We start from the raw sequence: 24,925 nt of genomic DNA on the forward strand, positions 1-24,925 counted from the left end.
TAATTTGAGCTTACTCAAGTCTTGAGTATAAAATTCCTTAGTCTCGGCAATATGGGGTTAAATAATATGTAAATACTACAACAAAACATGAAATTATCTGATTTGAAACCTGCTTTCCAGTGTATGGATAGCACTACATCATAACCATTACTATGGGGTGCAGAACAGCCATCTGATATCCTGAGACACATGAGTTACAGCTGTATCACACTGTACAGGGCTTTTGCACTGGAGTTGGCCACCGTGTCCCATGGTGGTTGTGAAAGGCTGATCTATGATGTGGTCCTGACTTGGTCCTTGGTCACAGTTTTAAGAGGGATATGATTTTTTTCATCAAGTAAGGACTGTAACTGCGGATGTGTTGGCAGGCTCATGGAAGAATATATTTCACAGACAAAGACTACCTCAATCTACAGACTAATGAGTAGCATTATACAGAAATATTCAATATTTTGATTTAATCTCCCAAGTGCTCCCTATTACTCCCATGGTGAATATGGCTTTCTTCATTTGGTATGTCAATAGAGCACTTCAAACGAGCAGCAAAGTGCCCATAAACTCTTCAGCATTCTCGTAGAGGTAGACTTGAAAGTTCACACATGTCATGGAGTCATACTTTTGACAAATTTGACAAACTGCTATAACTTGTATTTCCATAAGAGCCAGACTGGGTCACTGTAACTGACACTTTATGGTTTGTGTTTTTCATGATCACTCCTGCATTCTCTGCCAGTAAAAGACAAAATTAAAATCCTCCTTTTCCAACAGAAACATAGGTGAAGGAGAAAGAATGATACAGGAGCTCTGACCTTTACTATATACCTCATTCTGTCTTATAAAAAAATCAGATCTGCAGCAACTCAATTGTTACCACCCTACTTGTGTTCAGAACAATCTGATGTGAATGAAGTTTATTGCAAAATCCACCACCATAATTGGCAACCACTTAAAATTCAGCAGGAAGGTCAGTTACTGGCAAGGCTGCTACCATGGTGGTGTGAGCCCTTGATGAGGTGAAGGGGGAAAGGCAGTGAAAAGAATGGGTACAGCTCTGGGCTCATGGTGAGGCTTTGCAATCAATTCCTTTACTGTTGGGCTGGTTGTGAAATTATGAAACAAACTTAAAATAACTCCTCAACACCAAGTGGATTGTTCTCACAAAATAATTACTGGGCTATTTAAGTCAAACCATGGGAGCTGCAGGTACAAATTTTTCTTAATTCTTTGAAGAGCTTCTGCACTTAAGACCCTATCTGTTCTGGGACAAAAGACTCTCCCACTGTGCAGCAGAAAGGCTTACATTTCTGATTTCCAAAATTTGTACACAGGCATTTCATAACCCTAAGACTCAGCTGTGTTCCGTCTGTCCTGCAGCATGAAGTGCAAGTTTCCCCTCCCTGCTCAGCCTGTCAGAAAGTTGTTGAGTAGGCTTAGTTAAACTCTAGACTAATGATCTGCTCATAAGATGTACAGAATAGAGCATCTCTTGCATGAAGATGAGTGGCTCTACCTTCGTAGGGAAGGTGTCTTAAGGCAAAAATTTTAAGTCTTATTCAGTGAATCTGGGATGTGTCCAAGAGTATCCAGTGATGTCTAAAAGGAAAATAAATTCACAAGTGCACACTGGCTACAAAAGTGTGTCACAGAATTATTTGTCTCAAGTTATAAAAAGTCAAAGATTCAAAAAGTGCTCTACTTCTTTTGAAGTGAGGTATTGCCAGGCAGGTGTGCATACAGCAACAGTAACTGCATTATCCAATTAATACAATATAATTAAAGAATAAGGCCCCGCGGTGCAAAATTGCAGTGTTAAGACCAATAAATTCTGACAGTTTGCTGCAGTTGGAATCTGGGTCTTCTCATACAGTAATTTTATCTAAGTTATTAGATTTCATCCAAAGTTTAATGCTGTTGGATCTAACCACTTTCACCTTAAATTCTTTATTTTCAATAAAATTGAGGATTAATTTTTTTTAGATTTTTAATAACTTGGGTTTGCAGTTCTCAGCAGTTACTCGAATTTTGCAGCTCTCAGTATTTACAGCTAAGAACTCTGATTTTGTTTATTCATTTGGAACAATAGTAACAAATCGCTATAGAAAATATGAGCATGAAATATTACACTGGCCATTGTATACCATATTAAATTATCAATTGCAAACCTTCTTTAAGGCATCCTACCAGAGATCATAATTAGTTTTTCCTCTACTTCTCTGAAATTTGCTAAGTCTTTTGAGCCTCAATAACTTAATTGATAGAAAAACAATTAAATCAGTGAAGACTGTTTTTTTCTGTAATGCAGGCTGGGTACTTTCTTCCAGGTATTTCCTGTCTTGAAGCAAACACACAGTACCTAAGTAAAAGATGTTTTCTATGAAACATGCAATTTTGCATTAACCCCAACTGGCATTCTCTTCCAATGCAACAACACCAACACTGCAGGAAAAGCCAAGGTAAAAGGGGTTCTGACCCTGTCCACCTGTGCTACTGCACATGATTCTCATGAGGACCCAAAATTCCCAGTTGTATGGAACTGGGAGAAATCTGCAATACATTTGGCTTTAAAAACTAATAGAACAGGGAAAATAAGCTTTTACTTGTTCACCTTGAGAAAATTATGAACATCTTCAGTAAGAAAAGTTTTGCTAAGGAGACTCTCTTGTTCAGCTTCCTGTCTGCGTTTGAACTCTTCCTTCTTCTTCGCACGGCACTCCAGCCGTTTCAAGATCAGGTCTTTACTTTGTTGCACGCATTCTGGAACATAAACCACAAACAATTAGACACCACAACTCCACAGGGAGAAAGCAGCATCTGCTACTGTCACACAACATAAGCTCACGGAAAGCTGTTAGTGAGTGAAATAGACAAGTAATCACCATGCAAGATTTGAAATTTGCTTCTTACCCTGATGGCCTTTTTAGATGTGAACTTCTAAATTGTTACATGGCACTTAAATCTATCAGGTTTTTTGGACTGCTACCTTCCTGCACCCTCCCTTTCACTGGTGCTGAAGTTTATGCAAAGGCAGCATGTTAGTACAAGAAACAGATTCCCTCATTCAGCACTCCAAATCTCCCCCTTGTGCTTTAGGAAGGTCAGTAAGTGTCTCATTACCTAATTGAAGATATGCAAATGCTGCTGCAAGGACATGAGCAGTAACATATGGTGGAGAGAAAAGGTCTAAAGCAGTGCTAGTTCAGATTAGCTTGAACTGGCATGCAGCCCCTACATACCAGACTTCTAAAGTGACTCATCCAAGAACCTGCAGTAAAAGTCGACAAGGTCCCTCCAATTTTGTGCTAGTAATGTGGACTATCTGGGGCTAAATTCCTCCCACTTAATTCTCCCTGTAGCTCCAAGTGATATATAAATTGAGTCTATTTGCATCCTGGGCTGCTGAGTGTAATCACTGCTTTAAATGTTTTGCCACTTCATGTCTCATTGTCTCTTCACCTAGGAAAAATTTTACTAATTTCCCCCAGTTACTCTGGCCCAGAGCAATACTTCACTCCTGATACAAGCAGCCAAAGGGGGATGCAAAAGAACAGTTACCTGTGGCTGCTGTTATGCCACTACATCAAGCTGCTTTAACTATGAGAAATTATTTTGTAGAGAAACAAAAAGAGCACAGTACTGCAGCACCAAGAATGTTATTTATTCTCCATGCTAATTTATTGTTCTTATCCACAGGCTGATGATGCACTGACAGAACACTTGAAGGTGCACCAGAAGTACAGGAAAGCCTGTAATGAAAATATCACTTAAATAAATACAAGTCTTTTACTTTTAAACATTATTGATTCTTTACTACTTCCTTATTTTGTACCCTAGGAGTGCAATCTTGCTGGCTTTGTGCTCTGTTTGTGAATTATAGCTACAGTTTAACTTTTGTACTTAGAAGCTTGTAAGAAAGGTCAACATTCACTGGAATAAATGCTGCACTCCAGATCATTTTTGTAAAAGCACGTTTCATTTCTATCTAAAACCACGAGGTTGATAATGATGTTCTGCACAGGATGTACTAACTATAATATATAGCTATATATAACTGTAAAAACCTACTTTGCATAAAATAAAGGCCTTGACAGAGGTTTTTTTGCTTTGGAACAAGGGAAAATTGACAAAAAGAAGGAAAAATCACCCAGAGACAACCATTTATACTTAAAGAATGTTAGTGGCTGAACCTATGTGAAAACTATGGATTAGACACAGACTTTTATATAATATAACTATATCACAATGTGTGAATATCAGAGAACTGTTCACACAGCTAGATGTTCTGAAAGAGGATCAAGTCTGCAGCACTTTCTGTGATGAAATAATTGGTTCAGTAGATGATAGGAGAGTGGTGGATATTGGCTACCTTGAGTTCAGGCAGGTTTCCGATGCAGTCTCCTGACAGATCCTCACAGAGAAGAGGATGGAGGAGCAGTGAGATGGATTGAAAACTTGTTCCAAGTCCACCTGGAAGCCAGCACCTACTGGTGTACCCCAGGGGTCAATACTGAGTGCAATTCTGCTCTGTAGCTTCATTAATAACTTGGATGATAGAGCAGAGTGCAAATTTAGCAAGTCTGCAGAGGTCATAAAAAATGGAAGGAGCAGCTGATACACCACATAGGCTTGGACTTCCATCCATAGGGCACTCGACAAGCTGGAGAAATGGGCTGATGCAAATCTCCTGAAGTTTAACAATGGGATTTAACAAATCTCCTGAAGTTTAACCATGGGAAGTGCAAAGTGCTGCACCTGGGGAAGAACAACTCCAGGCACAAGCACATGCTGGGGACTGCCTAGCTGGAAAGCAGCTTGGCAGGAAAAGATCTGGGGTTCTGGTGGACACCAGGTTGAACATAAGCCAGCAGGTAGAGGCAGGGGATCCTCTCCCTCCATTCAACTCTGGTTAGGCCACACCTGGAGTGCTGTGTCCAGTTCAGGGCTCCACAGCCAAGTATAAGACAGACATGGAAATACTGAAGAGAATTGACTAAAGGGCCACAAAGATGCATGGACTGGAACATGCCTCCTATCTATGAGACAAAGCTGAGAGAGCTGGGGCTGTTCAGCCTTCAGAAGAGAAGGCTCAGGGGGGAATCTGAGCATAATAAGTATATAAATACCTGAGTATATAAACACCTGAAGAGTGGGTACAAAGAAGACAAAGCCACTCTCTTCTGTTGTACCTAACAAAAGGACCAGAGGCAGCTGCCAGAAACTGAAACACAGGAGGTTCCTTTTACCATGAGGATGACTGAGCACTGGAACAGGTGGCCCAGGTGAAGTCTCCATTCTTGGAGACAGAAGCTGTTTGAACATGATCATGGGCAACCAACAGTAACTCAACCTGCTTGAGCAGACAGGGTGTACCACACAGCCTCCAGAAGTTCTTTCAACATCAACCATTTTGTGATTCTGTGAATTGATGACTGTGAGATAAGGCACAAATTATCACCACTAAGCCCAAAGTGTGTGAGCCACACTGCAGCAAGAACATATTGCAACAAGACTGCATTCATTCTGACTATTCAGTTCACTGAACTCTAAACCTAATGCCATTTTGCTATGACAATTTTCTTTAAATATGTCCAAAAATAGCAGAAATTGTTCTGGAAATTGTGTTTAAGTAGTTAGCATTATTTTCCTTCTGGCTAAATGTTTACCATTATTTTCTGTGAGTGCTGATGGGAGGCACTGAGCCCTGAAACAACACCTAACAGAGAAAATGGGGCTATATTTCTCAACATTGGACATTAGGTTTCATACAAAATTACACAGGGAGAACCTTAAATCAGTGGGTCAGTCAGCTTAGACTTCATTATGACTGTGTACTTTTCAAATAGGCAATATGAAGAGGTGTAAAAGGAAGATGAAAATACTTCATTTTAGAAGTATTTTAGCCTGACATAAGAAAAGAGAGATTTATAGGAAGATCATAAGCTTTAACATTATCTTTTCAGAAGAGTGATAGCACAACTGCTTTGTATATAGCACAACTGCTTCTGGCTTTACATCCTATCAAGAAATCCTAAGGCAGTGTCTTATGTCAGCCAGTATGACCAGCAAAGCCAAGTATGTGAACAGTAAATGGAGAAATCTCACAAATACTTGTAGCAAGTACAATTCAAATTAACAGAATTAGATTTTGTGAACTATAGAGTAAAATAACTCGTAATACCTGGAACAAGACATAAAAGGCCTAAAGTCAAAGTTCCAAACATACACCCTCCAGAATAAAACTGATCCTGGTCAATTAATTAGTATATTTTTAAAGCAGAGAGGTATATACAGCTGAAGTCATATTTTTTACTCCTTAAAACAATGAGAATTCACATAAGTCATGAGCTCCAGTCTAAGTACTCACCATTACTGTAATGTGCCAGCTGTTCCCAGAAGGCCTTATGCAGGTCTGTTAGAAGCTCTTCCTTTTGTCGGACTGAAAGATTATTCTTTACAGTTAAGTGGTCCAGAATATTTGACACGGTATTTAATCTACCCTTACACTCTTCTGGTATAGAGGATTTCAGTGAATCGATCATTTTCACCATAAGCTCCCAGTTGAATAACCTTTCCTGAATGTCCTAAACCAAACATAAAGTCCTGTTTAGAAACCAAGAATGTATCTTTGGTTGTGCTTTCCTTTCATTGAACTATTTGATTCCAAAACCACGAAGAAAACCACTGAGGCTTCTCAAAACCATGTGAATAACCATCTTCATATACTTAAATACTTCTGAAAGTCTTGATCACTACAGGCTAGCAGTAGGTTTAATGAATGTTCAGTTGCAAGACGTAATAAGAAAGATTCCCAGATAAAAGTGCAGCTGCTTTAAACAATGCTGCAAGGTTAGAAAGAGTTTTACAATGTTGTACCAAGTTAACAGCTGGACTTGATCTCAAGGCCCTTTTCCAAACCAAATGATTCTATGATTCTCTGACCTACTGCAATTAATAGAGATGTACCTACAATGACCTCTGCAATGAGATTTCATCATCATCATAGCAGTGACTTCAGGCAGGAATATCTCCTGTATCTGTATCTAGATTATCTTATCTGCAGTCTGCCCATCTGAAGGAACTTACTGTACAGTAGCCCAGTTTGGGTCGAGTGTGACAAATAGCAAAGACTTTTTTCATACCTGGCCAGCTCAGTCTACTGAGCTCCTCCAATGCAAAACTAACAAGCTAATAATTACTGTATCTGCTTGTACACTGAATTACTAATAAATGCAGTGATTCCAATTGTATGGTAATCTATAAATTACATGTAACCCTTTCAGTATATCCTGTGCAAAAAACAAGAAAGAATCTGTTAGATTTAACACAACATAAAGCACCATGCTGGTGCATTTATGAACACAGTTTTCCCTCCTCAGACCATATCCTTAAGAGCTGATAAGAATTCAAATTAAAGTCATTGAACATACAGAATCACCCTCAAATTTAAATTATGATTTGTCTGTCGAAGTGGAACAAATATTTTGAAAGAAAAAATAATTTTGTAATGCCCACAGTAACAATTCTCCATTGATTGGATCTTGTGCTCTTGCTCCTGGGTCACCATCTGCATTAATAATACTTTTTCCTTATATGACTACCTAAATAGTATTCTGAGATTAGAACTCAAGTGCAGAGAGTTCATCCTCCTATGAATCTTCCTAAAGTGCAATGGAAGTTGAGCTCTGCAATAAAGCTCAAAGAAACAACTCGATTAAGCAGTCTACATCACTCCAGAAGCAGGACTGACAGACTCTGCACTGACATAATTCTTTCTGTTCAGACTGACTAAATCTGTCTCAACTTTGACTTCTTTTTTACTTTACCATTGCCTGCAAGTCTTGAGATTCACTTAACAAGCTTTCTACTGCAATCATCTTCTCGGTCAGATCCATCATTATCTTCGTTGCTTTGGCACTTGAGCATTTTGATTGGTCCAAAAAATCCTGCTGGGCTTTGTCAGTCTGTTTCCAGAAGGCTTCCATCTGTGGAACATGAATCAAAAAAGAACTCATGTTCCCTCATTAATCATCTGGTATTTCATTACAGAAAGAGGCACATGTATGAGTCTACTGAAATACAAGTCACAGATAGCTCTCAGTATTAGTTATATTGAACAATTTGCAAAGCTAAAGAGACTATTATATATTATATATATATATATATATATATATATATATATATATATATATATATAAATATTGGTGGTGGCACATAACCAGTAGGTCAAATGTGACCTTTTAAAATAACCGTAGTAATTATTTTTAACTAGCTAAGAATTTGTTAATTCTCTACATATTGTGCCTGTAAGAGCCTATAATGTTTTTAGTATTGATGGTAAAAACCTAGAAGATAAACTGCATCCCTTTTATTCTGGGAAGTTTATTTAGCTCTAGGAGCAGGTATTCTAGTTTCTAGTCAAACAACATTTTCACAAAAAAAAGAAAAATTGAAAATTTTTACTGTTTTACACCATCAAAGCCTTTCACAGCAAGATGCTACATAAGCACTTTGCTGTCTGGAATTAAATGTTTTATGTCATCACAGTGTATGTGCCAATTCTGATAAATTATTATATGGACAATCCCTAGTTTTAGGTTCTGATTCCACAAACATGACTGTGCATATACTGTTAATATTCTGTGCTCTGTGGGATTACTTGTACACATAAAGGTAAAGAATGCATCCATCACCATGATTTCTGTTAAGTACCCATGAATTTTGGAAAAAAAAGTGATTATGGCATCTGTGAGTATGGCAAAAACCTCCTTATACTCTCAGAAAAAGACTGGATTAGTTCAAGGTACTGAACTAGACATATCTGCATAGAGGGAAATTATTTTCAGTACAATGTAAAGCATCTGCAGGCACAAGAGTGACAGACCCACTGAAGGATGATTGCTGCTGGTGAATAAATACCTCATGATGCTCACCAAGGTTGCCAGCAATTATTTTTACATTAACAACTCTGTAAAACTCTGAACAATTATTTTTCCACTAAGGAAAGTTAAAGTGCAAAAGAAACTTAACACAGATGTTCCAATATTACCAGGACTTCCACTATAAAATGAAGGGCTTAGAGAAAGCAGAGAAAATTCCCAGTGAAGCATTTTAGGCACCAGACATTAAAAAATGTTAACTCCTGTATGAAAAAGGCCCAAGGCTCAGGTCATGGCCTGTTTGGTCCAAGGCTAAAGTGCCACAGTCAGTCAGCACAGGTAGCTCACAGAGCTGTCACTCTCCATTTTCATCAGCAGTCAATTTGCTCAAACTTCAAAAACAGGGCTGGGAAGAATATTACTCAGTTCACTGAAGAATAGGACATAGAATGTTCTCAACCTCCAGTTTTCTAGACTGAAAGCTATACTGACATAATGAACCTACTTTAGAGAAAAACTCAAATGCCTGCTATCAAATGGTATTTTCACATAAAAAAAAAGTAAATACATTCTCACGTGGAAAACTGCTAAAGAAAATGGCTTTGCTAAAGTAAATGCATAAAACATACTAAAACATTGCCCAGCAACTATAGCCTTAGTACTTTTTTCTGCTGAAAAAAAAATTGTAGGCTCTTACTACTCCCTTACTCAGTTACAGGGATTGACAAAAGCAAGGTGCTAGGATAACATCCTAAAAGTCAGGCTATGCATAGGCTTGAAATAGATCTTATCATCAGACAAGCACCAGACATTTCTCAGCTGATAAAACAGTAGTGTTTTACAAAAAGCATAAAAAATGTTTTATCTATAAAAACATATAGACACCCAAAGGGAGCTGGAAATATTTTGCTGGGGCAAAGTAAAAATATTTTCAGGACACATATAAAATACTAACTGTGGACTACTCAACAAAACCATTGCACTAAAGAACTCCCCTCCAAAAGATTAACATTGAAATAAAATTTTAGAAAAAAAATAGAAAGTTACATTATCTATTATGTGCTCGGAATATTCCCTTTCCCTTCTTTCTAGGTCTTCTAGAGTCTGGAACTCTGAATTACGGGCTCCTGACATTTCAGTATTCTGGAGTCTAGATTCAAGTTGTTTCTGTAATTCTTCAAAATCCTGGGAAAAAAAAAAAAAACAAGTAATTTCTTAAATAGAAAAACAGACATAACTTCTAAATTTGGGAGTGAATCTGTGAGTTTGTTCTGGCTCATGGCTAAGGAAGGTGAACAGGAATGTCCAGAAATATCTCTCTTGGTAATGTACCTTCTGTAGCAAGCAAGGAAATCTCCAGATATATGGCAGTTCTGAACAAAACTTAATACAAATTCATTTCCATTAGGATGTGAGTAAAGTCAAGACCATAATCCATCTCTGCTGAATTCATTAGTTAACACTGCTTCATGAGTTTTACACTAATAACCCCTGGAATCTATCTACAAATATTTTTATTTTAATGCATGTGCCCCATCTTAAATGGCAGCTATGAGTGTACACCCTGTGTTTAAAAGCTCAGGTAAGTATCCAGGTGATACTCAGACAGTGATTCCTTCAGAGTGCTGGATGAACTCACACGGATGAAAAACCTGTAATGCTCATAAGGGATAAATCATAGGCTGCATGATTACATGAGGTTTCACAGTTTTTCAGTCCTTTAGAAACCAGGGTGATTTTTTATGAAAGCTGATGTTGCTGACAAATACTAGTCTGCTGCCATTGCTTAGTAAGCTGATACTGAAAATGGTGATTCTTCCTTCACTGCAGCATCCCTTATATAGCAAGCACTGACTTCTAATACCATCCACTTCTGGCTCTCAATGCATTAACTGGATACCCTTATGCCTTAAAGAAATATAAGTAGAGTTTGACAAGCTTCACTAACAATTGCATCAAAATCCCATGCGGCAGAATTAAAAGTGGATAATGCTGTCTGCAATAAAACATGTAACATCTCTTTTACATGGTGGTCATAACCAGCCTTGTTCTTTGTATGTTATCTCACCTGTCAGGTTTACAAGATCTTCCTCTGCACCATATAGGACACAGAAACTCCATACTGGCACTTAAACAACTGGACTTCTCTGGCAATTGTTGCATCTAGTTATTTGGATTTAGTCCTTGTCTTGCAGCAGCTTAAAGGCATGCGGACATCGATGCCATCATATTTCACTGAGGATTAGGTTCTATCAGGAAACATGCCTATTCTAGATTAGCTCTGTTTATAATTTGAAGTCATTACCAGAAGACCAGCAGTAAAAGGATTTTGCACATCCAATCTCACTTTTCATTTAGTAAATACAATAAGCTTTAATACTAGACCTGAGGGTTTAAGGCACAAGAGTGCTTTAAGGCAAAATGCCTTCTGATATAAATCATAGAATACAGCTACAGAGATTCCTCATAGTAATTTACAGATTGTGAGATTGCACAAAGTATTCAACAACTAGAGCTTATGAGCTGATAGACAAAAGTCCAGATGTGAAATTCTATCTACATGTAAGAAAAGCATAATTGTTCCTGTGATTAGGCTGCTCTCAGTATGAACATTCAAGATTTGTATTGGCAGGGCACTGGATAACCTTACATAAGACAAAGCTTCCTACAGAAGGCTGGACCAGACAATCTCGAGATCTGCTTCTCAATCCAGATTTTTCTGAGACTCTAAACTGGAAAGTGGAACCAATAGCTCTCCTATTTTCTGTAGTTTTGTAAAGCTTTTTGTTCCTTCTAATAACCTTAACAATAGTACTGTGACTCTACCTGAAACACACATTGACTTGTCAATATATGTCTTCCAGTTCAGAAGTGGCATATGGACTACAATAGAAGCACATGAAATAAAAAAGGATGATGAGGAAAATAAGTATATTTTCCCCTGATGAAAGCCTTGAGGTTCATACTGCTTCTTTATTTCCTGTTATTTTATAAGCAAGATACCTGGGACCAAACAAAAACCCTGATAATTAGAAATTATTAAGTCTGAGTGAATAAGGTTCAAAATGTTCTGTTTGCTTAAATGGATTCAACTACAAAGTATTTTATCTTTAACAGATTACGTAGATCACTTCATACAGTAACGAAGAGGAAAAGCATACAAGGTAATGTAGAAAATCAACTAACAAGGGAGTTTCTTTGTATTTTCTTCAGAAAGAGATTACAAATGACATTGCTGTTCAAAAGGAGTAGGTGAAATGGCCTACTGTGGTAATAAAATTAACTCTTATTTTGTGCGGTCTTAAATACTAACCAACAAACCCACTTACATTTTCCTGATTTAAAAGGATTTTCTTCAACAAACTATCAGTAATCTTCTTTTTACGATGGAAGTCTGTGAGGCATATCTTGAAAATCTGAATAAACAGCTGTTTAAAAGGAAGAAAACAACACCCAGATTAAATGCCTGTTTGTCATTGTAAGGACATCTTTGTGATAAATTTTGCTGATTTAAATCAATCAGGGAGATTATAGTGAATTATAAGTAAAACAACAGATAATAGACAAATCACGAGCAACTCTCCAGTACTTCCATCGTGAAAAATTCTCTGGTTTTGTCTCCAGTGAGGTACTGGAAGATGGTGTTACAGATAATTTCATATATCCTTGTAACCAGACAGACAGATTTTAAACTATTCTTGACTGGAGAAAATGCAGATCACTTGAAAATACAAAGCCCATTTTTCTAAAGTTTAATGAACCCCTAAACTGGAAGATATTAACTATTCCAAAGATACTAAAGACTCATTACTCTGACTTCAACTGTAGTCAGCCACATAATACATCAAACATTTTTATACACAACCCAAAAGAAACTATCTCATGTTCTAGCTAGCTTTTCTTGCAATAAAAATACTTATTTTCCATTTGTGTACCTTTTTTTTTTTTAAGACTGTAATACTAGTGTCCTCAAAAAGATGTTTTTGAATTTTTTAACACTGGGAAAAATTTTGCTTAACTTTTTCCCCTCTTGCCTCAATTAGAGTTTCAATGTAAGGTTAATTCACTTCATTACTAACTGCTGCAGCATTTTCCAGTGTGCAAATAGAAATATAGGAATTTTAACAGGCCCCTGCCTGTTCCTCATAATCTTAAAAACAAGATGATGCAGAACTTCCCTCAGTAAAACATATAAAAACACAAATAAATATATATTTACATACAGAAACAATTATTGAAGCCAGTATGTCAGGTGAGCAAAACCTGGAAAATATATTATAAATAGCACCTAATAGAAGAGAAAATCATATAGCAGTCATGTTTTGGATCTCACTTGTAAATGCTTTGGACAGGAGTTTGTCAAACTTTGAGCACACTACCAAGATACTATATACAGTAAAAATATATTTAAAAGAAAAAAAAGTAAAAAGAAAAAGAAAAAGAAAAGGATTCAGGAGGGGATTGATAGAAAAAGATATATTTCCTTAGACTTGATGCCAAGAAAGAGTGAAATCAGAGAAAGCAGGGTGGGAAGGAAGAAATTATTCTCAGACTGACTTATTTTTCCCTTTTTTCTTTCTGGCAAAAATATAAAGCTATTTAAATATCCAGCTGAAGGTCAAAGTTTTTTGTGGTGATTTCTGGTGGGCCACAAAGCATGTTAAATGCTCATTCTCTCTGCTTTAGAAATTGATTATTAACTTTGACATCAAGTTCAACTTTCTATAATCAAGCTAAACTTCCTTCTGGAATCGGATCACAAGTTCCCTTTCTCGTCTAACTAGATGTGGATAATCCATCAGATGAGAAACTGCTTCCCAGCTTTACTTTCCTGTTTCCTCCTTTGGGTTATGTAGAAATTTGTTCAGAAAATACCACCCTTTGAAATATTCTCGGTGGATTTAGTAAATTATAACAGTAATTACCAATTTTGTTTAAACAGACCAAGAAGAGATGGGAGGAAAAAGTTATGGATTTTATGTCCAGATTCATATCTATGAGCTAAACCTCAGTAGCAGTAATGGTGCAATACTTGATCACTACTTGATAGCTAGTCACCACAAACAATCATTACTGAGTATCCTGTGGCTTTAATTGTACTTTTTTTTCTTTTTTTTTTAACTTGTCATTTTTAGATGCTGTGCCTTGGTGCAGGTAGTTATCTATGGTTTAAATGGTAACTTAATCCCTCAGTCATACAAATTCACAACTATTGTACTTACCACAATGGTAATGATTCAGTTGAAAAGAATTTTCAATTTTATTCCAAAAGCTTTAAGTCTTTGGAGTCACAACACACAAAGAAGCAAGTTTGTCCTTAAGACAAAATAATTTATTGCCTCTTCTTATGTGCCTCAAGTGCTGTATGTTAATCTCTGGAGTAATGTCTAAAACCATTTTTTTGTATTTTCTATATTGGTATTTCACAGACCAGTATACCTCATTATATTTTACTTTTTTTAGGAAGCTCATATATATGCAGACCAGGAGAGAAAAAAAAGAAAATAATGTGGAAATGCAACTCTGCTGCACTACATCTCACCTAGCCAGCTTTTTATTTTATTTCCTAAACTAATATTCAAATAAGATGTTCAAAACAATTAGCTATAAATGAGATGTAAGTACTTACCACATGTTTTTCTTTTCTGAGTTCAGTGTCAAGAAGCATGAGATCTTTTAAAGTAAGACTGCAAAGGCAGAGCTTAACATCAAAACTAAAACAAAGATTAAAAATGCATTAATAGCAATCTAAATGATGTTTACACAAAAGGACAACACAATATAAGTGTTGTTTAACCACTACATCCTCCTAATAACACTGCCCCAAAACTTTATTTCTACATTGCCTCGTTTTTCAGAAAAGCTTTCTGTATGTAAACATAAACAAAACACAGTGCTTTTAATAAAGTTGGTGCTGTGGTTTCCTCTAGAAAAAACAAGGTAAACGCAGGCATGAGTGGATATAACCAGGGAAAACACACCTTTAAATTGAAACAGCCATAATAAGAGTGGGTATTTTGTAAACATACTTCACTGCTAATACCTTTCCCAGTCCTGGGGACACAAATATGATTTTCTTATTCTTGCTAATGACAGTACAGACACATGTATTCATCTAGGGGTACCTTGCCATGGTGCAGCTGAAAGGAAATCAGAGCTGAGAGTCCATTTTAATTACCTCTATCTGCTCATCAGCAGTGTCAAGAGAGGAACTGTTTTCCAGAATAAGACATGAGTAGCTCCCATTAAAACAAGAGAGAACAGGCCACCGAGTGTTCTCAAAGCACCTGCAGTGTGAGATGGCAATGTACAGTGCAGAGAGCTCCATCCCCAGCACACGTTAACTGAGCATATGAGACATAACAAAGACCTCTCCCTATCCTAACACCTCTTGTGAGACAGCTTTTGGCCAGTTCTGATTCCCAAAATTTCACGAAGAACAGGATGACTTCCAACAGCTTAATGTATTAATCTCCCCAACAACTTTTTTAGGGTTATAAGCAGATAACCCTGTCCTGATGTGGTGACCTGTGTGCATTCATAGCCAGCCTTTCATCTTTAGTGACTGCCCTGAAAACACAGGAAATGACCAAACAAGGCCTGGTTTAGTGCTTACCTCTCACATGTGAGCACTTCAGGGAAGCTGCCCACCTTTAGAAAGGCTCGAGCCTGAAACCTGTCATCACTTGTTGTGGAATGTATTGTCGTGGAGGAGCTACAGTCCTCTTTGTCTCCCTGGCTCAGGGATCCCAGGCTGCCTGACATAGATGTCTCCACCACTTGATTAGGCAGAACTGCCTGCTTTGGATTCTCATGCAAAGATGGATTGGATGAGCCATCTGCCAAAGGCTGTAAGTCAAAGGAAATTCACAAGGTTAATTAATACAACACAATAAAGAGATAAACATCACATCAATTTTCAGTGTTTACTTTTAAGGAAAAAGTTATATAAAAGCACTATACACAGCAAAAGTGTTTCATATACATGACAGGCTTTTGCATTGCCCAGGAAAGCATTCTTCTGTTGTAGTTAGCCTGCTTGGTGTATTCTTTTTCTTTTAGATCCTTGTGGTGTTTGTCTTATGGCTCCTTAGACAGATCCAACTTCCATTAATGTTAAGGGGCAGACAAGCTCTATTAAAGACAGTGAAAATTGACTGCACACCATGAAAAGCATTGCAGGTTCCAACAATTAAGGGAAGCTGTAAGCAGCTGACACCTTACAGAATAAGCCCTGGGTCAATGGACTATTAAAAAAAGAAAGATCCCTATTAAGCAGATTGGCAGTAAATTTTCTTCCATTACTTGACTCTGCAATTTACTCTGACACAGAATGATTGTCATTAATTTTTACAAGTAGAATCTAAAACCTTACCCTAAATTTCTGGTTGATGGGATAGATCACTTTTGCCTTTAATGCAAATGCTGCAATGTTACTGTTCAGAGGAGACTCACTTTCCTGTATGGAAAAGAACAGAAAACCATTTGAAAACAGCAGCAGATCTGGCAATTACTCACTTTAAGTATTGTGTGCTCCTTTTTTTTTAAACAACTTAAATGTTCCTATTGATAACTGTTTATTGATTGTCCCTGCTTTGGTGCAAGAAGTCTTCTCGTAAGGCTCATTCCGACTAGAAAAACTTGAAAAGGGAACTCTTGTCATTACTACTGTTACAAAATATTTTTAATTATACACGAGAAAATAAGCAAAACTTTTATAATACAACTCTTACCCAAAATCTAGAGAAAATAATAATGTTTTTCTAAAGAACATTTAATAGATATTTAATTATTTTCACACAATTTTCTATATCACATAATCTGACTTTCTGCTACTGCCTTTTTCTAGACACTGGAACAATGGGATCATTATTTGTTTTGAGAGGTTAGGTATGGCTTAATAAAAGTTTGGCTACAAATAGCAGATAAAATGTGTAAATCCAAGCACTAGGATTTCCTATTTTCTCTCTTTTGGTTTTGTCATATGAAATGAAAGACTGATTTGTCAAAACACAGAGTTTTTCATACAGCTTTTTCTAGGAAATATCAAAGCACTAATAGAGTCTAAAAAACAGAAATGGAAAGAGAAGAGCAAATTATGTAATTCACTGGACTTCTACCATTGCACTTTTTCATCTCCATTTCATTTCTTTCCATTTTTTGGGTGTGTTGATAACGTTTATTGATGAAGTTGCTCCTGGTGAGCAGTCCCAGCACTGCAGTATCTCATCAGGGACAGGAGTGGACAGAGCTACTGCTCTGCAGTGACTGGAGGCAGAGCAGCCAGTGCACAACTGGAAAACTGTATTCAGTGGCTAGAACTAATATATCCTGCTTCTCAGCAGGCATAAGTAACACACAATTATTATTAATACAGTGATTATGATATTCTTGCAATGTGAAAAGTCTCAATGAAAATACCTGCTTTTTTGAAGTGCTCTAACCTAATTAAAAGCATTTTCCATCTATGCTTCTTCATAAATGCCAATTTGGTGCTAGTAACAGCGAAAGCCTCTGGAAATCGGAACAAATTAGTAGGAAAAAATACATATAATTTCAGTAGTTAGACAGATAGGTGGGAGAAAGCCTCCTCAAATAATAAGGTTACCTCTTAATGTCTTATAAATGAGCCATGTTATGGAAATGGATATAGATGTGAATTATCACCTTTAAAAGACTGTGATCCCATTTCGAAAACACTGGTAATAAGCATAAAGATGTAGAATTGTGTAAGCTCTCCAACAACATTTACACTTCAAAAAATAACCTAATCCATGCTCACTTGTTATATTCTACTTTAACTCAAGCAAAATGACCAAAACCATATTGTCACAACTCCTAATCACAAAGGTGAAATGAAGATTCATTACCTGTCAGGATTTAAACTAACAGATTAAATGTTAACAATAACATTTTCTTGAAATCAGTTCTTGTTACAAGCTAAGCACTGGCTGGTTATTACTGACATTTTATCCATGTATGAGCTGAATGAGTCAGATGAACTGCACATTTTTAAATGAGTAGTTTAAATCACAATCTTTGGCTTCAGCAAGACCAGTCAAATCAGCTTTGGGTGAAAGATAGTGATCTAATGACTACACAGTATGACTGGCTATCCAGTTATTTTGGGATTATAAGAAAAAAAAGACTTAAGTTATTTGATGTTTTCATTGGGGGTGGGTTGTTAAGTTTATATTTCTACCTTTTTTCCACAAATTCTCTAATTGCCTTTGAATCCCTGCTCACCACAGTGGTCTTTCAGTACTTACAAACTTTTTCTTATATTAATACTGCTAATTTATCCCATCAGCCTTCTGAAACTAAGGACAACACAGAGATGAAAGCAAAAAGTCTCTGTCCAAAAAAACTCAGAATCTTGATTAAAATATCTAAAGGGTGCCCCAGGAGAAATGGAATTCATAAGGGAAATATGTGCTTGAAATGTTTGCATTCATAACCAGCAATCAAGTCCCACTCTCCATCTTACACTTTTTCTGAACACTTTTTAAAGTCTCTCTCCAATCCACTAAAATTAAGACAATTTGGAGCAGGCCCTGAACATGCTCACTGCTACAAGCAGCAAAATGGACATCCACTTATAAGAACAGAGCTTTACCTCCAGCACCATTTCCTCTTTTGATGTATAGGGCTCTGCTTTACTTTTCATGAGTGTATGCTCTTTTTCATCAGCACTGAAGCTTTCCAGAAGTCTTTGAGAATCATCTTTCTGAAATTCCAAGAGAAAACATAAAATGTAACACTTGAGATCATGCAGGTAAACTGGAAACATCTTCCACAGTAGCCTGGATACATTCATGTCTCCATCATGAAAATTATTCCAGTATTAGTTGAAAATTTTGCAAAAAAAAAAAAAAACTGAAAATGAATGAAAATTTTACATATTCAGAAAAAATAATTATAATTAATTAACTTTTAAATTTGTCATTCCAGAAGTAGAATTTTAATCTAAAACAGTTTTAAAAGGCTGTGAACATGTCAAATAAATCCATCTGCTATCAAAATTTCAGACTACAGATTATGGAGTCAACCTCATCGTCTGAGCTCAAACATCTCAATTACAGCAAGTTAACTAAAATTGTCTATAATTATCAGCAACAAAGAAAATGCCAAATATTTTTGCTCCTCTACCTCCTGCTACATATGATTTTCACCTACACACTATAGAGATCAGAAAACAGCACTAATGTGCCTCCCTCCAAACACAGCATTGGAAGGATTATTTTTTCAGTGAAGGAAAAGATAACAGCCACACTACATAGACTACTTTTTAAATTATGTTTCAGGTTTTCAATCCACTGACTACTTCTTGATGTAGTCTAATGATACAGCTGCAGCCACTAGGCACATCACTCTCTCATGGAAAGGTTCCCCTTAAATTATTTGACCATTTGGAATGTATAGTAGTCCATTTTCCCAGAACACAGAGAACAGCCCAGCTTTGGAACACACTTAATCCTCTTTAATGACGTGCCTCTGTCACCTCTCTGGATGGTGCAATAATTCAGATTATATTTTTGGGTTAGCCTCTTAGATGTGCTGAAGTGCAGATGCTGGTTCCTAAAAATATACTTATAAGAAAAGAACAGCTACAAATCTCCCGCAGCAATCTTGTAATTTATTTTTCACTATGGTAAACACCTCTTCTTAAAACTACCCCAGTGTATCCTATGTACAAATCAACAAATGGGGGACTTATGTACCCTCCATGCATCCAAGTCTCACAGATTCAGGCTGTGATCTATAAAATAGTGATCATCTGAGTGACAAATGTGTTGTCTTGCTGTGGTGCTTAAAGCTGCTTCCGACTCCCGGTACTTGCCCTGCTACCAGGCTAAGGATAATTTAGCTGCTTGGGATGAAACCCACCATACTCAGGAAAGCTATCCCTGCTTTTACTTTGGGTACAGGAGGCTGCAATAGGTGCAGTTCAGCACCTGCTTGTTCCATAGCATTGCTGGGGCAGACAGTGGGAGGGAGGAACAGCCTAAGGTTTCCCTGTTCAACTGGGGAAATCAGACCCACAGGATCCAACCTTCCCACCCTGCAATGTGCTCTGTATGTACCAGCAAGCAGTTTATTTTTCTTTCAAAATAAATAACCCTTTTATGACAGCAACATTGATTTTAATAGTATTTAAACATCTAAATGCCTCTGAAGATCCAGACCAGGGAGAACTGACAGCTTCTATTCCCTATTGACATTATTTGACATAAAGGATAAAATTGCACACGACTACATTTGAGTTGGTAGTGGCAGTACAATAAAGATACACCTATTAAGGCATGGAAAAAATGAGCAATTGTATCAGAAGGGCTTGTACTTGGACAGGATGCATTGATCCAGCATTTCAGGTGTCTTTATTACGAGGCTAATATCTGGCTTCAAACAGAGCTTCAATCCTCCAACGTGAAAGCAGTTGGGAACTAGAGAATCTGTCTCCTATGTAATTATAATGATGATCAGCACTAGCAGATACACACATACAGCAGAGCTGTTATAGCTGAGGAAAGGTGTGGTGAAAAACCAAGCTGGACCAGACCCTGCACTTGCAGGCTGGCAGAACTCTCTGCAGGGCTCCAAATCCCCCCACTGTGCCAGCACCAACCACTGCTACATCCAGTCAGTCCAGCATGATGGGAGAATAAAGCATAAATCAATAACAATTCTCAGAAAATATATCTGCCTGGTAGATGGATGTCTGCCTGGTTCAGTAGGTGCATGCTGCCTCTGCAATCTACGAGTCCAAACAAACATTATGAAATCAAGAGATATGAACCACAGTACTTAAAAGAGAACAAGTATGTTATTAACAAAATCACACACTTTAGAAAACCCTGTTAGCTTGGCATCAAGCAAACCGTCAGCAGTGCTCAGGCTACTTTACTTCTTTAGGTGTCCATGTGCATACCTTCAGTGCAAAATTAATGCTGTGGGCTAGTACTAATACTCTGCTGTGCTGTAACACGAACTTTGGAAAAGTCTGTAAAGCATTTCGGAAATAAGATTACTGGTTTAGGGTGGAGACCAGCGTTTATTTTCAATTATCTCACAAAGCTTCTGCGAACCGGGCACATCTTCCATTATCCCCAAAAGCAACACGGCCTCTACACGAAGCGGTGGTTGCGAGAAGCAACTTGGACGTCACATATGGTAGAGATACAGGCCAGGGGGGCAACACTCAGAACACGTAAACACTTTCACCGGCCTCCTTTTAGAGTTCGTCCATTTCTTTCAGCAACTTCTAAGAGAAGTAGTGAAATCCGTTCCAGCGAGGCGTGGCAGGCATCAGGGGCTCCCCACCTACCCCGCGGCAGAGCGCACCCGCCGCGCCGCTCGCCCCGAGCGCAGCCCGGGCTGTCCTGGGCAGCGGGCAAAGCCGGCAGGGGACACCTCCGGGCCCTCCAACTCCAGACCTCCGCCAAGCACCCGCGCTGCCCGAGCCGCCCGAGCCGCCCGCGCCTCCCTCCCGCCGGCCCCGCGTACCTCTCCGCCCCGGCGCGGCCCGAGCGCGCAGCGGCAGAGCAGGGCGGCGGCGGCGGCGCCCAGCAGCAGCCCCAGCAGCGCGGCGGGAGCCAGCAGGGCGGGCAGAGCCTGCAGCCAGTCCGCCCAGAACTGCAGCCCTACGGCCCGCAGACAGCCCGCGGCCGCCGCCATCGCACGGGACCCGGCCCGAGGGCAGGGCACGAGGGGAGGTCCCGCTGCTCGGGGCCCCTCTACCCCCGCCCTCGCCGCGGTGGGAGGAGACCGATGGCGGCTGGATGCGGCGGCTGAGGCCGGGCCTGGTTCGGGGCGACGCCTGGAAAAATCTCCGCGGCGCCGTGCGCACCCGCGGAGGGCCCGCCCGGCGCCATGCGGTGGCCGCTGGCCGGGCTGCTGCTGGCGCTGCTCGCCGGCGGCCCCCCCGCGCCCGCGCGGCCCCTGGCAGCGGGCACCGGGACGGCGGCTGGGGTAAGGCTGCGCCCGCGGGCCGCGGTGGGGAGCGGCCCCGCGGCCGGCTCGGAGGCGGGCTCAGGGCAGCCCCGCAGCCCGCGGCTCCCGTGCTCGGAGCGGGGCCCGCTGCGCAGCGGAGAGCTGCCGGGCGCCGGCCTCGGGAGGCAGCCGACAGGGTTGGACAAGGTCTTCAGCAGGCTGGAGAGGGTTCTGTAGAGGGCCACGAAAGCGGTGAGGGGTGTGGGGCATCTCTCTTACGAGGAGAGATTGCGGGAGCTGAGCCTGTTCAGTCTATAGAAACGAAGATTTGAGAGGCGATCTCATCAATACGTATGAATATCTCAAAGGTGTTTGTCAAGAGGATGGTGCTAGACCCTTTTCAGTGGTAGCCGGGGACAAGACAAGGAGCAGTGGCCATAAAGTAAAGCACAAAAAGTTTCACTTCAACACAAACAACTTCTTTTCACTGAAGAAAAGTGGCAGAGTACTAGCACAACTGCCCAGAGAGGTCTTGGAATCTCCCTCTTTGGAGACATGCCAAACCCACCTGGATGTGTTCTTGTCACCTGCTCTAGGTGACCCTGCTTTGGCAAAAGGTAGGACTGGATGATCTCCAGCCCTAATGATGCTGTGTCTGTGCTTCTCTGTGCTTCTGAGCAGAGGCCCTTGGTGTTTATCTAGTCATAGCACCTCTGCTCAGTGTTGTCAGTCTCCAGTGAGGAGTACAGTAGCTTTTAGGATGGTGCTTTATGTTCATTCTTTATCTAGGTTTGTGTCTGTCAAGCCATCTCAAAATGTGTTGACAGCGTTATCTTTTGCCCATACCTTACTGTGCAGTGGGCATTAGAGTGAGTCACAAATGTAGTTTGTTGGTAGGGTTACAGAAAGACTAATAAACAGGAAATAGTATTGCAGGAAAGAAATCAAACAAAACCCCTTCAAAACCAGGAGTCCCCCCGCAAAACCAACAAACAGCACACCAACTTACTTTACCAGAAGAATAAATTAATGTAAAACTTGTGAAGTTTCCTGACAACATTATCGCATTAAATTAATTACTTTTGAAGCATGATGTGAGTGCAGGTCCATGGAATTGCCACTGCTTGCTGATTTGGAGCCTGTTGCAATCAATGCCCTCTGGTATTGTGGATGCACTCTGCAGCAGAATGGAAGACTTCTACGGAATACTGTCTATGTTTTGTAAAACCACACAGGAATAAAAGCCTGGAGCCTGTGGAAATCAGGAGCCAGTTGTGTACTGATTTTCTAAAAAGTAGAAAATAAAGCTTGTTAGTTGGAAAGCCACATTTTTAGCATGTGTTTATACATGTTTAAACCATGGTCATTGTTGGAGGCTCACAATGCAGCTGTTGACATCCAACACTGAAATTCATATATATGCTGATTTAATGCATTTAAATATAAATCTGGGATTTATATTTATAAACAAGATTGCATTTAACATAAAAGACCATATTGGTGGTCTACATTTTCATCAGTGTTCTAAACTGTTAGTGGGCTGGTACACATTTCCGTGATGTAGATAGGACCCTGCACTGCTCTAGAAATGCCTGGCAGAGATTGATACCCTTTTATTGTGATTTTGGTTGCTGCATATCCATATGCATAGATGGAAGGGCACACAAACAGCAGTTTTGATCCCGTTTATGGGCTATTCATTCAAGACTAGGATGCAATGATCTGCAGGGGTCCCTCTAGCTCAGAAGGGACTCATTCTATGTATAATAATAATTTTAAAAATAGTAATTCTGAGTTATCCACCAGACAATTTTTGTTTCAGCTTGCTGCTGAAGTTTCCTGTTCTTTCTGTGTTCTTGAGGTGCTTGATGGTTCATGGTCATAGAGATTGTTTAACCAATGACAATTAATTAATAATGGCATTAAAGAACTTTACCATGCCTCAGCTTGTGCACAAGAGTTCTGGAGACTAGGAAGAGCTGTACAACAAGGAATTTGGAAATAGCCTCTAGTGGAGAGCTCAGTGCCTGGGATCTCCCAGAGCTATATCCCAGGACTGCTCAGAGTTTGCTGCACGTACATGCTAGTGTTTGTTTCTGAGTCCCTTCTTTCTCTTAAAACGTTACTTTTAATCCTGTATGGACATGTTTTCCAGAGGCTTCTTAAACCCCAGGCCTTCTGATACATCTGAATTTGTGAGATATCTTGCATTTTCTGTTTTGTTGAGGGAAAGTACCCTGACTGAGGTGAGAAATATTTTCATTTAAGGGTAACTAAAGTTACAGCTCTAGCAATGATCAATGATGGCTTCCCTGAGCAGGCAAAGAAGAAAATTGCCCCTAACATGCTGTACTCTGACAGTGGTGTTGACATAAGTCAGTACTTAACATTACTCACATGCAGTACTTGGTAGCAAACAGAAACAGCAAATGCAGCTGATGTCATCAGACAGAGTTAGATCCCTGATAATTAGCCCACATTCCTACCTCTCTATTAGCTATTGCAAGGAAGAATCTTTGATAAACAAGAACTTGCTTGTATGACTACTACATCTTGATCGAAACACTGGGCAATAAAACTCCTTAAGAACACTGGTTTCTTCTACTGATGTTTTGAGCTGTGATTTCTGTAGCAGTCTCTGTGGTCCAGGCACAGGCAGGAGGCTGTCACAGATTGCCTTGCAAGCTGCAATTTTAGCATGTTGTCCCTTTGAAAGTGTCTGTGTAGTTCTTTGGAAGAAAAATGAGTGTAATCTCAGTGGACTTGATCATCTAATGTGGACATGTTCCTGCTGCCTCCTAGTGACTTTCCTGTGACCTCAAATATGCCTATGAAAATGGCAAAGAAAGATTATTTAATGGAAGCAAACTAATAGCCAGCCCAGCTCCACTATTGTGCAGGGACTCATCCCTACAATATGAAGTGTAAGTACAGTTTGAACCCCAAAGTGTGCACATGCATGCTGAGCAGCAGAGCCTCATTCTGCCTAACAAGCTGTGGGAGACCTCAATAATCAAGTTGTGTCTCTTCTGGTAGTTAATTTTTGAGAAACTTGAGGCTTTGTAGGGTAGGGTTTTGTGTAATTGTGTAATTGAAGCACAACTTTAGCTTAAAAGTTCAAT

At 39.3% G+C, this 24,925-nt stretch overlaps 2 protein-coding genes across 3 annotated transcripts in view; one reads left to right on the forward strand and one right to left on the reverse strand.

Moving 5' to 3' along the window:
• Positions 1 to 21,548, reverse strand: part of EVC (EvC ciliary complex subunit 1) — a 48,304-nt gene extending 26,756 nt beyond the window's left edge. For both annotated transcript variants that reach the window (XM_021550721.2, XM_077782761.1), the window contains exons 1-10: positions 21,378 to 21,548; positions 18,490 to 18,600; positions 16,249 to 16,332; positions 15,490 to 15,722; positions 14,503 to 14,587; positions 12,203 to 12,301; positions 9,921 to 10,058; positions 7,821 to 7,979; positions 6,362 to 6,578; positions 2,606 to 2,754 (exon numbers count right to left, since the gene is read on the reverse strand). In XM_021550721.2, the coding sequence (XP_021406396.2) occupies positions 2,606 to 2,754; positions 6,362 to 6,578; positions 7,821 to 7,979; positions 9,921 to 10,058; positions 12,203 to 12,301; positions 14,503 to 14,587; positions 15,490 to 15,722; positions 16,249 to 16,332; positions 18,490 to 18,600; positions 21,378 to 21,548 (1,446 nt within the window). The remainder of the gene's footprint in view (positions 1 to 2,605; positions 2,755 to 6,361; positions 6,579 to 7,820; positions 7,980 to 9,920; positions 10,059 to 12,202; positions 12,302 to 14,502; positions 14,588 to 15,489; positions 15,723 to 16,248; positions 16,333 to 18,489; positions 18,601 to 21,377) is intronic.
• A 249-nt stretch (positions 21,549 to 21,797) lies between these two features.
• Positions 21,798 to 24,925, forward strand: part of EVC2 (EvC ciliary complex subunit 2) — a 61,151-nt gene continuing 58,023 nt past the window's right edge. The window contains exon 1 of the mRNA XM_021550707.3: positions 21,798 to 21,842. The gene's annotated coding sequence lies outside the window, so the exon portion shown is untranslated. The remainder of the gene's footprint in view (positions 21,843 to 24,925) is intronic.

The sequence above is a fragment of the Lonchura striata genome, chromosome 4, assembly GCF_046129695.1.
Source record: "Lonchura striata isolate bLonStr1 chromosome 4, bLonStr1.mat, whole genome shotgun sequence".
Lineage (NCBI taxonomy): Eukaryota > Metazoa > Chordata > Aves > Passeriformes > Estrildidae > Lonchura > Lonchura striata.